This window comes from Amblyomma maculatum, chromosome 9 (assembly GCF_055883805.1).
Source record: "Amblyomma maculatum isolate TAMU_Amacu chromosome 9, ASM5588380v1, whole genome shotgun sequence".
Taxonomy (NCBI): Eukaryota; Metazoa; Arthropoda; class Arachnida; order Ixodida; family Ixodidae; genus Amblyomma; species Amblyomma maculatum.
The window spans coordinates 31,751,076-31,764,627 of NC_139352.1; the positions used below are offsets into that span (position 1 = coordinate 31,751,076).

Genomic DNA, 13,552 nt, shown 5'->3' on the forward strand with positions numbered 1-13,552 from the left:
AGGCATAGTACAATTTGCGTGGGTACCTGCAACACATGAAATTGCGACTGAACAGCCTAATGAGCCTTTACGCCTCCTTTAGACAGAACTGGACGGAGCAAAATTCAACTGTAGAAAATGCCTTTCTGGGGTGCAGGAACAGTTAAACAGTTTTATGATTTCCGGCCTGCCCATAGAAAATGAAAATGGGGAGCTCAGAGCTATCGCATAACCGGCAGCTGATAGGATACTAGGAGGGAAGGAATAGATATTTGGTGTAGGGATATGTTATGATGGCTTCAAAGCTATTTCCATGCAGTAGGGCTTGATCGGCTCTTGGAGGGACAACTTCGTTATTTTGGTTTTATTAGAAGCACCTAAGTTGTCGTAAAGAAACACCAATCTGCAATTTAGCACAGCATCCACGTAAGCACTGTCATCGTTTTTGCATATTAACAGCAGGCTATTCTGAATTACGTGATCTCAGGAATAAATAGCAAACTAGTTGATGCCACCAAGCACTGCATGATTGTTGTTAGCTTACAGGATAGTCAGCGGATTTGCTCTTTCATCAGCGTTTTTTCTCGAAGGTTGTACAACAGGGATTACCAAACCCTTCTCCCTCACGAAAACCCACCAGTAAACATTATATTCTTCAAACCCATCCCTCCCTCTTGTAACCACAGTCAGCGAATACTGCTTGCACATAGACCCAGCCTGGTTCTTTCTTTTACAGTTCTTTTGTAAACATACTTCGCTTTCGTAAGTTTGGCATGACAATCAACTTTTTGTTTAATGCAGCTACTCACTCCTGCCCAGGCCTCTGAATAGAAGATAAGAACTCAGAAAAGTATACTAACAACACCTCTTTTCCATCTCATTAACAAGCTCAGACAGGGCGTAACCGGCTGAGCTGGAACGTCCGGTGTTGGAACTGTAGTAACGCCATAATTCCGCGACATTCAATGGGCGAATCCTTACCTGGTCGTGAGCGTATTAGGGTAAATGTTTTAAAACCCCGAGACTTAATGTCCCTATTGGGTTGAAAATGGCACCTCGGGCTATGGAATTATGTGGCCATTGGTAGCTTTTCAACGTTAGAATTCTTCAAAAGCACTTATGCATGCTACCAAATATACTGTGAGATATTTCAGAGTACATGTTTGGAAATTAGGCACAATTCACAAATAGCGAAGGAAGAGAAATTGTAGGTCTGGATTGGTTAGTAGAAAGGCAAAGAAAATTAACAGATTGTGAAATCACGAAGGACTTGAAGAATATATATACGTGTTTGGAAACTGGGCTAGCTAGAAAGAATTCGTATTCTTAACGCTGTAGTGAGCGAGGACACCAAATATCTGGATATGAAGAAGCCAGGAACTGTGTTCGAGCTATGCGCGGTAGCTGATAACCCAACACAATCAAATGCAGAAGAAAGAGCAGCAGAAAACACGTCAAATTTTAATCTGCACCCGCAATACTGATCTCTGGTTTACTCCATATTTTCGAAATAATTATAGACTTCAAGCCTATAATCAATCTATAATCAATAGATTAAAGACTATAGACTTGAACATAACTTGCCATGAGCCTTCAATAAACACAAATTTCTAGCTTATACGAGTCCTAATGACCTCAATACGTATTTTGGTAACTAGCTAGCTCGTGTGTACCTGTGCAAAATTATTTAGTCCCTTATGGATTCTGAACGTTGCTGTTCAGAATCCATCCATCCATCCACGTTCTGGTTGCTGTTCCTCGAATCGAAGAAAACTTGCTTTTGATTTGTAAAATGTAATCTTTGCATGTGTTGATAATTTTATTACGCTGAATTTTGTTTTTACTTTTCGTTCAAACCAGTTCACATGCTTTCTATCGCGGAATGCAAGATTCAAAGGTCTTTCAAGCTGTATGTAGGAGCATTTACCCCTTGAACATCTCTCCAGGACATATGATTTCTTCTGAAAAAAAAAAAAATCTCCCCGGAGAATTCAGTTCTTAGCTGCCCAAGTCAAGCCTCGGTAGGCGGGAGCGAGAAAAAAGTTTAAGATTTTTTATATCGTCATTGTTGATATAGTAAAAGAGGCTCGGCGAAATAAATTGCAGCCATGTGGTCCCTTCGTCGAAGGGACCATCATGATGATGATGATGATGATGATGATGGTCCCTTCGTTAAAATTCCCTTTGTGCTCATCTGGTTCCTCACGTGATTTTCGAAAAGCCCAATGTTTTACAGCTCTTTTCAATTTATTCATCTTTAATGTAAATGTTTCCTTGAATACCAATTAAAGATATGTCATTGTTGTCTCTTTAGGTAGAGTATAGCAGAGTACAAGTTAGAGAGATGATAGAACGTAATCATTACATGACTTTTATATAAAAATGTAAAATTAACTCGGTTACATTTGATTTTAAGAGGTAATATTATATCGCGGAAATGAAAGCGTCAGCAATAACGGTGTGTCCCAGATTAGAATTTTTGTAATTACTTCTCGCCATTACCTCTAATTTCGCCATGTATTTTTTGTTTCGGTGAAAACAAAAATTTGATTGATTGATTGATTGATTGAAAATGCGAGTAAAAAATGCACAGTTGCAAGCTTGCCGAGTTGTCTTTGACAGGTTGCGCGTTTATAAAATGGGGTCTTTACATTTTTACGCAACAAACTCAGATATAATCTATGTATTTGACGATATAGAAAAAGTTATGATTATTTTAGAGGTAATACCGCGTACAGAAAATGGCACGGTAAGTGTGCGCAATGCAGCTCAAGAGTCTTTCAGATGCGCATTTTTCATTTCTGTTATTCGAAGCAACACTGGGTAATCAGAAAATATAAAGATGGACTCACCTTTAAAAATGGCCGCTTACAATTTCGCAATAATAGTTTCCTTAAAATCAAAAGAAGTTGATGAGGTAATTGTAGTTGATTAATCGTCCAAATATTGAGCTATATGATGCACATAGTGCCCGCGTGACCGTACAATACAAATTATAAGACCGCACTAACGCATCTTTAATTAGGCTTGAAAGAGAAATTTGCATTGGATAAATTGAAACGCCCTCCTGATGTAGCCCATAATACAACGTACATTTTTATAAAAAGTGTAGAGTGGGCCACTTCATGTGGCTTGTAATGCATTTCAAGTGTTCCGAATCTCTTGATGGTAAGATGTTTTGTCCAGCCCTCTCCAGTGGGAAGGACCTCTACTAATGTTAAACCAGCGCAATTACATGGCTCAGAAGCAGACCCCTTGCGCTCTACATGTTTGAGAAGGGCTGTTCTTGTTACATAGCTGAGAGGAATCATGGTTATGTGACATAATAACCGATCGGCTGTTCTTTGCGCGTGACGTGCAATAGCTCTTATATTCCAAACAATCTCGTCACTTCTACAGTAGATATCAGTTTAATTTGGGCCGAATCCATCTGTAGGTTGTTCGCCATATATGGTATAGCATAAAACATTACGCGCCCCTACAAACATAATAAATGCCTATAAAAAGCTCAGGTCGAGAAACGGCCTGAAGCGAATTTTTGTGATTCGGTTCCGGCGTTGAGTGTGGAGAAGATGAGCAAGCAGTCACCAAGGATTAATTGGCCATATTCATGGCGAAGTGTTTGGGGTTGTCAGGAGTGTGTGGCTTTTTAGTTAGGGGCCTCGCACTCCACCCCCTCTGCTGTATCTAGCTGGATTGAGCCATTCTACTGACATCGCAGGGTGATAAGAGAGGCGTTTCTCCAAATAGCGATATTCGTCTTTAAGACCGCGTTGCCGCAGCAGATCCTGGAGTATTACTGATTTTCTTCAGAATTATGTGATCCTCCCTGGCATATTGCCAGGCTGGCAAAACATAAAACGACCAAATTTTGTTTACTGGAATATATTGTTGCGGAAAATAATAGAATTACTCAACATATTTTGCCAAGACAGAATCACATAAGCTGCGAGTCGCTCCGCGAAAACCGATCTTTAGCGTCGTCTACGTCCGTTTTCGGTTCGGTCTATCCCTCAATTTCGTCATCTACCCTTTGCAATATATAAAAGACATATTCCGCTCAAACATTGTATTCATAAACATAAAAAAAATTAGTGTTCAAGAAAAATCTTGTAGAAAACGGACCCTGGTACCATACATTTTAATTATTTGTTATTTATTATTCACCGAAGGCGCTGCACGCGTACAATAGGCAACATGAAATCGCGTTTGACTAGCGACTCCCATTTTAAGTTGCAGTTTACAGAACATTGACAATATCCGGAAATAGGATGAGTTGATGACAGCTTGTTCGCGTGTCGAAGAGAGTTCATCAGTGGGCATCCTTATCAGGACGATGGTTAGGCGGTGTCCAGGCGCGCCAAGAAGGTGGCGATCTGCCCTTGGTCGAGTCTTACTATGGTATCTCCACTGTTACGCGCAGAGCTCATGTAGGGTGCGGCCATGCTCCGGTGATCAACAAGACGCGCAGCACTGCTGGCCTTCGACGTGCGCAAGGGCTGGCGAGTTGTAACAGGCAGGTACTGGTTCGCAGCCAATGTTACCGGCCGTACGTCAGCGAGCCGGTAGCCTGCGAGGAGTTGCTGCATACACCCAATAAGCAGTTTTTTGAGTCGACGAGTGGCCATTCATTGACCAATGAAATTATTATTGAGCAGATGGAAGAAATTAATGTTTCATGAATTGATAGATGAGAGAAATAAATCAATAAAGATAATATTGAAGGAATCAATTATACATTACTTGTAATAAGAATGACAGAGTGAATGTAATGGCCGTTCATACAATTACTAGGTCAGTGTTTTAAATAAGCATATGTATGTGAATTTACACACATTGTGGAAGTTTTTGATTCCTTCTATACCTGGCATTTAATTCTAAGAATTAAACTAAATTAAATATTAGGCAAGGGGTAAAGCTGTTGGGAAGCTGTTCAATTGAGACTACAGAAAAAATGGGAGGCAGCGGAGAAACAAATTTAGCTAAGCCTTTCAGCAAAATTAATTGACGTCTCACTTGAGAAGCCTGCGAAGGAAAATGTTGCTGGGAGTGACTGACGATTGTGTAAAGCATTTAAATAAATCAAATAGATGTCATGGTCATATGGGTTCTCTTCTGATCACAGTTATATGTCCTGTGCTCTCAAAGAGCGTAGTAATGCTGGGACATCTATAGTGACGATGTTAACCTGAAATCTGATTCAGTGGTATGATGCGGTCAGCGAATATTCGTTCTCCTAGCGCACAGATCTGTCCCCAATCTTTACACACCCAGCTTGTTGTATAGATGGTCGGTAATAGCATGTTTGCACTGATGCGGCTCAGAGAAGAAAAAACAGAGCAGACATAAGCGATGATCGTAAATAGCAGCGCTGGCTTTAAGCTGTTTCTCTACAGCTGTATGCGAAGCCTATGTTTTGTGAGCGGTTAAACCCTAATGATAGGATGAGAGTAATTTAACAACATCGTCAGTATAAACGAAACTCTTCCTTTGACGGGAACAGGTATGTTTAATCTGATGATGCGGATGCCAGTAGAAATAGCCCAAACATTAGTAGTTCGTGAATTGTAAGCGCGCCAGAAAACAGGTAAGCGCAAGAAATGAGATGCGAGATGTGCGTAATGTATGATCTCTTTATTGTAATACTTCATCGTTCTCTTTGTTAATTTTAATGTTGAATTCCAGTGGCAGATCGCGAGCGCTTGCTTGGATCACAAGCAAAGCGCATCGCCCCGGCGTGGATCATCTTCCTCCATATTTGCAACTGGGATGAGTTCCTCCAGCAGGAGTATGCTCCCTGGCGGACGTAAGCCAATCAGCGCGCAGAATTGGTTCTCGTGGCTCCGCCTTCTGGAATGGCCGCCGTCTACTTCGGTCGCCTTCCCTCCATTTCGAATCATATCTATTCTGCTGTTGTCAGAACAAGTATATCTAATGATATGAATCTTAGATTCTGATAAAACATAATCATATTTTGGATTGAAGCTAACGCATGTCTTTGAAGCGGCAGAGGTGTCGTTTGAGAAAGGTGCTGACGCCGATCGCAGCGCGATGGCATCTGAAGTGAAGAGAACACAAGTTTGTCCTACCTACAGTAGGTCAGGCGCTCGCTCACTATTATACAAATACTGTAAATAATGCTTAGGAACACTGTTCCTACGCGGGTTGTGATGCAGAGCCATTTACGAGACCCGAATGGGAGAAAATGATACTTTGATTGTCTACTTTGTCATGGTTGACTGCGGAGTTTTGTTCTTTTGTTGCCGTCGCAGTTTACAGGAACGACGTTGAAAATCAGGATTGCAGCTCATGTGACGGGCTTTGTAAGGTAAACATAAAGGAGAAGCTTACGACAGACAAGCTATTCCCTAGCTTCTTTGGCGACCGGCCATCACTGCTCGTCTATACAGCGTCACTAAGAGGGATGCCCCACTCTAATAGTCCTGGTGTCGGTGCTTGCCGGCGGGGTCTGCTCCATGCTCCAGTTCGATGCAGCCCGCCGCGCGAGGTTTTTCGCCGCAAGGTTTTCGCAGTGAAAGTTGACTCCTTGGAGAGCGGCAAGCAGGTGCAGCTTTTATGCCATCCAAAGCAGCAGGGAACATGGTGCAGCGGCGAGGAAGCCTGGATGGGGCGGTAGTGTCAGGGAGCAGAAGCGGAAACAAGAGACGCGTCATACGGGCTTCCTCCTAATCCTTCAATTTAGGTGGAGCAAAAATCGCCCCTCGACGGAGCGACCAGGGATCCACACCTGGTACAACCTGTCATTGTAAAAGACAGCTCTCGCTCTCATTCTGCGATTGGAATACGACTGCCCCAAACGGAACAGAAAAATTTGATTCGGATCTGCCATTGGAATTCAACATAAGATACTTGGGAGGTATACAATGTCCTCGAGTGTTGTAATCACCAGTTTGTTGCTGCCCGCGTATAATGCAGCGGGGTCCTGAACGGCGTGGTTTTCGTCCAATTAAGGGCCCTATCACTAGTAGGAAGGAAAATCTGTTTTATGTTGAAATTAAAAGAAGCGATTTCGCACGCAGTTACATTTCCTCTATGCTGTGGTTTTATTGCGATAACTTCTCGAAACAGCACACATGATTGCAGATTTCTTGCCTCAAAGTGAGCCAAGGATACCCTGAACCATTTTATATCCAAGGCAGCAGCTGTATATTTGTTAGCGCCTTTGCCTCGCCCCTTCAATGCACCTGCATTTCGTGGAGCGGTTTTTCGCTATCTTCACGACATCTCCAGCATCCGAACCACGAAATGCCTCTTAGCGCAGTGGTATGTCAGACCTAGCAATAATACCGATGTTAGCAAGTGGACCTGCTCGTGCATTGCCTGCCAGACTGATAAACTGATCCGGCACAACAAGACTCTCAACCAGTCTTTCGTGTCACCTGGCTGTCGCTTCAACTACGCACACCTCGACTTGGTTGGACCGATACCTATCTCTCACGAGTGCCGGTACAATCTCACAATGATCGCTTCACCCATTGGCCTCAATCCGTGACCATTCCGGACATCGCTGCGGAAGCGGTTTCCAAATCCTTTGTGTCAACGTGGGTTTTCCCGTTTTGGCTGCATCACCATTGTTACAAGTTATGGTGGCCGGGAATTTCATTGCACTTTCTCCACTTCCCTCACCAATTTGCTTATCTCTAAGCACTGCCGGACGAAAGTTTACCACATTTTGGCCAAGGCATGGACAAGCGGTTTCATCGTTAGCTCAAGGCTACTCTTACTACGTGCCTGAACCGGGAGCACAAGGTCGACCATCTTCTTTTCGCATTTATAGGCCTACGCGCCCACCTTCGTCGTGAACTAGGCTTCACAGGGGCCGAACTCGTCTTCAGTGCCTTGCAGTTCTCGTAGACTAGTTCCTTCCTTTAGCTCCCTTATTACAGTCTCTACAGTACCTCCAACTACTTCAACACTGAATTCATCAGCTGCGTCGATGCTCACTTCGACCTTCTCACCGACACATCTTCGAGCATCCTTAGTTATGGTCTTCTATCCACGTGTTTCGGCAGCGAGAGGCTGTAAAGGTGCGTCTTACAACCCTCTACGACGAGTCGAACCTAATCTTTTTCATGAGGCCCTAGATTATGACCATCTTGATGAATGGTCGCGAAGAAGTGGCATCGCTGGACTGTCTTAAGCCAGCCGATTTCGAGAAGTCTCCCCTTGAACTTCCCTTCTGACCTGGTTGTTCTCCCTGCCGCCCAAATAGTCTAATCTTGTTCTCACAGGCGCGTCCATTTCGACGTTCAGTCTGAGCTCGGGGCCCTTTAACTCCCACGCGGCGGAGTGTGGAAACACTAATTCGAGCGCCGCTGGTAGAAGCCTGATACATTGCATACTTACTTCTGGTGCTCCGCTGTAACCCCTTAAAGTTGGACCACAGTAACCTCATCATTGGCGCCTGGTGCGCCGATGGACTTCGACCGTTTGCTTTTGGCGACCTGTTATCCTGCACCTTTCACGAGGCAAGCTTCGTTCACTGTTTTCTTTAGAAGGAGCGGTAACATCGATCCCTTCTTGTTAACATCTTGTCTCGCTCATGGTCATGTCCTGCATTGCATCGGCTCTTACATGTGCTTGTTTACCTTGGCCCACTGCCATAAAATACGTGCTTACCATTAGGCATGCGGCTGTATGTCTAATGGATTACCGTCACGTAAACGAGTAGTTGAGAACGTGCAGCCGCATCAGTCCCACTTACCTAACAGTAAAGCGAAATACCTGTAAGCAAATGTCTGTCTGTCCTAGAATTGTTCCATGCTGAGATGGGAAATGAGCTAGAAAACAGTAGGCACCAAGCGCATTGTGCTTAAGCATAATGCATGCGTACAGCACGCTAATTGAACTGGAAACCTGAATAGTCTACCTTGCGTTTTTTTTCATTAGCTAGAATTTGTGGACCAAATTACTACTGGTAAAATGAATGATAAAAGTTGTATTGATACAAATTCTGAATTCATTTGTAATGCCGATTGCCTGCAGTATTTAAGAGTGGCTCCGAGGCTGCGACGGCAATTTATTTGGGAATGCCATTATTTGATTACATTACAATGTCTGCATCACACTTGTGCCCTTGATTCGGGTCGTCATAGCTGAGCAGCTTGGAATAAATATCGGACACTGGCTGGCCTTTTTCGACGATGTACATCGCACAGTGGGCGCTATTTTATCCACTTTAGCTATCGAACTAAATCTTGCTTCGAGTTCTTTTACCTCCATTCCATAGTGTTAGCTTGAAGCTCTCAGTGATTTCAATTTGTCCCTAAAGTATGATTTCTTGTAGTTAAGACGTAGTTAGAAAACCCATTATTAGTGAGGGGCATGAAGCAATTGGTGTTTCCTGATTAACTCTACGTAGTTTTGTATGGCTAGTAAAGGTTATTAAACAGGTGTTCTACCCTATTTTACTAGAGCTAGAAAATATCTTTTGGCTATATACCTTAAATGATATAGTTCAACTGTGAAGCAACAAATGTTAATCTGATCTTATAAGACATCTTGTGGCTCTTATGTTTGTAAATGGTATGATTTCGCTCTCTCAACAGTAAAGTAAGGTGAGTTGGGTGACATCTAGCAAGAAAAAATAACATATTTTGACACAGTGAATAAGAATAGAAATAATAACTCAGTGTAAGTAATTCTCTGCTATAACAGATACACGCCGGGCATCTGGATGTTTGAGAAAGGTGTTAAAATTTATTGGACTGAAGAAAAAACGTCCTGGGTCTTTTTATAATTCAAACGAGCATTACGGAATCCATTCGCCAATTCTCGGGCTTTATCTTGCATTTAGCTTGCATTATCTACTACTCAGGAGATACATGGTTCTGCAAAAGTTTTGATATGAACTCGATAGCAAAACGGAGTGTTGAGCCCTGTAGCAATGAAAGAAGCTCTGCTACACAAAATATCTGAGCGAGAATATTTCTCGAGTTTATTGTAGTGGTCGCGAATATCACATTTACAGGGTGAAAAACGTTATCCTTATGGGATATGAGCCGTATTCGTCACAACAGTTTGCCGCCTCCTCTTGAATGGTGAGGTTTCAGAAATGAATGTTTGTGGGAAATCATCACCTAAACGTTCATTCATATTGTGTATGGAAGCCCTGAAGAAAAATGTATATGGCAGTAGGGAGCTCTACCCAATCGGTTTGCTTGTGTAGAATGTATCTTCGCTAGAAAATGCAATCCTAATCCTGTGTGGTCAAGGAACAAAACAATGATAATAATCGAACTTCACTCACAGTCACGTTGACCGCCACGCTTTCTTCCTGAAGACCCAAGTGCTCGAGACGAAGCAGTACCTGGCTTGAGGACAGCTGTTCCAGCGTCAGCACGTGAACAGTACTTGGAAGTGGTGACTTTAATGCGGTGAACTGGTAAAAGGAAATGCGACTTTTATTCGTTGAAAAACAAAATTGCGCCATATGTGTTTCGTTTTGCGACTCAGTGTTTATTGCGGCTTCTCCGGGTCTCTTCTAACATACAGAGTGATGATTATGGGGATATTGATACAAATACAATGTACCAAGCGCTTGAAACCTATTTATCCAGGTTTCGGCATTCATATAATTCTTCTCTGGGTTGCCTTGGTGCATTTCTGGCCTAACTAATATGAGTAGGACAGTATGCTGCTTTTTTGGTGCCGGTAAACCTATCTTCTGATCGCTCACCTTATACTCCGATATTCGTGAAGAGGGCATCCGATATTACTATCGTATAGGTATACCCCCCTCCCCACATAGCAAGGGTCATTTCTGTAACCGCACTAATAGTGGTATCTCGGCTGATGTAGGCGCTATAGACTACATTTCTCCTGGAGCATGGTGGTTACTATTCTCTCCATGACTCCAGAGCATCCAGTAACATTTTCTCGCATTCCTTATGGCCCTGGCTGCCACTAGCAATTTATGGCGTAAGCAATACTAGTCTAGTTCTCAGCCCCTTCATGTAGCCGCGGCCGGTAGCCACGGTGACCTTTAGAGCAGCTGCAGATGGTCTCCCAGCTCAAGCCGTCAGTGGGCCGCGGCCGGTAGCCACGGTGCGCCTTAGATGGAGCGACACCTCCGCGTCGCCATGGCAACAGGAGCGGCTACCGCTGGGCTCCGCGGCCGGTAGCTACGCCGCCGCGGCCGATTGGGGGTGCAGCCGTCGCCATTGGCAGCTTCCGCTGGACTACCAGCTCAAGTCGTCGCGTGGCCGCGGCCGGTAGCCACGGTGCGCCGCAGAAGAAGAAGTGAAAAAGAAGGAAAAAAAAGAAAAAGAAGAGAAAGCAATAGAGAAAGAAAAAGAAGAAAGAACAGAAAGAGAAGCTACGTCGGCTTTGCTTACGCAACCTACCGGGTTTAACTAAAGCTAAACCGCAGCTATTCTTTTTTCCTTCTAGCACTAGGATTTCCTTTTATCTAAAACTTCTATTGTGTAAACTTCTGTCATAGTCTGGAACGGGTTGAGCCAATCGCTAAAAAACGTTGCTTCTCGTCCTGCTCTTCAATAGTCTTACTATTTGTTTTGTCTTTTGCATCTTGTCAGTTTAGTTGATCCACCCGTGAGAGAGCTATATTGATATGCATAGCGGGATCCGGCTGGCTTTTCCGTAGTTGTTTCTAATGTATCAAGCTTCTCTTTGTCCGTCTTCTTGAGTTCCCTTTATGGCACTGTATGCATTATTGGGGTGATTACGGACGCTCGTATGAGTTTGATTGTGTTGGTTTTCTTTATTCCTTGCAGGATAGCTAACTCTGTCTATCATTGCTGTGGCTTAGTTTACTGCCTGCACAGTCTTGATATCTGAAGTCGGGCCTGTCGTCAACCTTTTGCTGATGGTTCTGAACACTTCAAACACTTTGACGGGCTCCATTTTTACTAGAATTGTTGCGCCTCGACAAAAACTTTCCACCACCTTCATATGGCTGCCATTTGTGATTGAGTAGGGGCGAATGTGAGCCAACCCTGTCACTTAGAGAAGTGCTTTTCGGAGGCAGCCTTTCAAGTGCTTTCAGCGCCGCAGCCTTAATGTCGCCAGTTGAAATGCCAATATTGTTGCGAAAAGTCCAGTTTGAGAGCCTGTCATCTTTGCAGTTTTTCTTGCTGTCCCATGATCGTTATGCTTAAGAGCACCATTTAAGCAGAAGTAGGTAGAGGAAGTGTCTCGGTTTCTCGAGATCGTTAAGGGTTTACGTTGCTATAATTATCTGAATAATTTTAGTGCTTACTAATTCTCTTCAGTGATCGAGGGCGTGTTTGGCGAAGCTTAACATTTTATTATTTAGCATCGCCTCGTGGTTTTTCATTGTCAAGAGTTCAGTTCACGAAAAGGGCTGGAATAACGCCGTTCCCGGTACTGTTTTCCTCGGCCATGAGCACTGCGAATGTGGGACAAGGCTTAAGAAAGAAAAGCGACATCTCTTGAATTAATAAACGTTTCGTTTCTCTCGCTTCATGACCATCATTGGTTTTACTGTTCCTTTTACCAATATAACAAATTAATGCATAACGAATGGAATGTGTGTAACATCGTCGTGATCGCGGAGTGATCATTCCAAGATATTGCTACAAATTTTGAATATCAGATTATCGGATTAGAAATTCAGATTAACAAAAGGATCTTGTAGTGTTTTTTTGTAATACTTTCGCAAATAGTTTAGAAAGTGGCGATACTTAACGTGCACGCGTATTGTACCTCATGTGCATGCATTGTCCGAGCCAGAATAGACGGCGCGAAACATCAGCAAAGCTGCTCGGCACATGCTGTTGAGCTGCGCAGGTTGTCACCGATTTCCGCGGCTACACGCAATAATCGCACAGAGGGGCAGCGAAGCGGCCTATTTGAAAACGCGTTCCGCCCTGGCTTCGATGCCAAACAAACGCGGCGTTACGATGAATAAGGAGCATCGCACGGCCGAAGAGCCATCGGGGCCGCAGTGCTCGCGGATGGCATCTCTGCGGTAACCTGGCGGCATCCGGTGCTGCACTTAACCGATGCGAATCTGTGTAATTTCGCGATGCAGCTGAAGGTAGACCTTTTTTGACGCACGTTCTATTTACTTACCAACACACTGTACAAAATAATCGATGTAAAAAGATGATATATATATATATATATATATATATATATATATATATATATATATATAAATATATATTATCGCGTTTTGCGCAATACGGGTATTGCGCAAAACGTCCAGGCAACGCCCTGAGCCTAGAGGACTGCCGAAGTCGGAGAGCGGCCCGAGGAGCGGTCTGAGCGCGGTTCCAGGCAACCAGCTTCGTCGTCTACGTCAACCAGCAACCACTTCGTCTACTCCAGCTAGTCACTAATTGTCTGCGCTTCGTCGTCGACTATAGTTTGTATCACTGCCCCCCTCCTCTGTAGCATCGACTCGATGTGACGCGGTGCTACTAGGAAGAAGTTAGCGAAAGGGTACACAAAAGTGTCACAAAGACCCAGCGGCGTTGACGAAAAATTCAGTCATGCGCGATCATCATAGGGTTTCAGCCGAACCATGTGCACGACTTCAGGACGCTGTGGTCTTCGGGATGGAGCT

General features: G+C 43.7%; 1 protein-coding gene across 1 annotated transcript in view; it reads right to left on the minus strand.

The window, feature by feature from the left end:
* Positions 1–4,293: 4,293 nt before the first annotated feature.
* Positions 4,294–13,552, minus strand: part of LOC146178772 (lysosomal alpha-mannosidase-like) — a 49,880-nt gene continuing 40,621 nt past the window's right edge. Inside the window, exons 10-11 of the mRNA XM_084580024.1 lie at positions 10,250–10,381; positions 4,294–4,562 (exon numbers count right to left, since the gene is read on the minus strand). Of these exons, the coding sequence (XP_084436150.1) occupies positions 4,320–4,562; positions 10,250–10,381 (375 nt within the window). The 3' untranslated portion in view covers positions 4,294–4,319. The remainder of the gene's footprint in view (positions 4,563–10,249; positions 10,382–13,552) is intronic.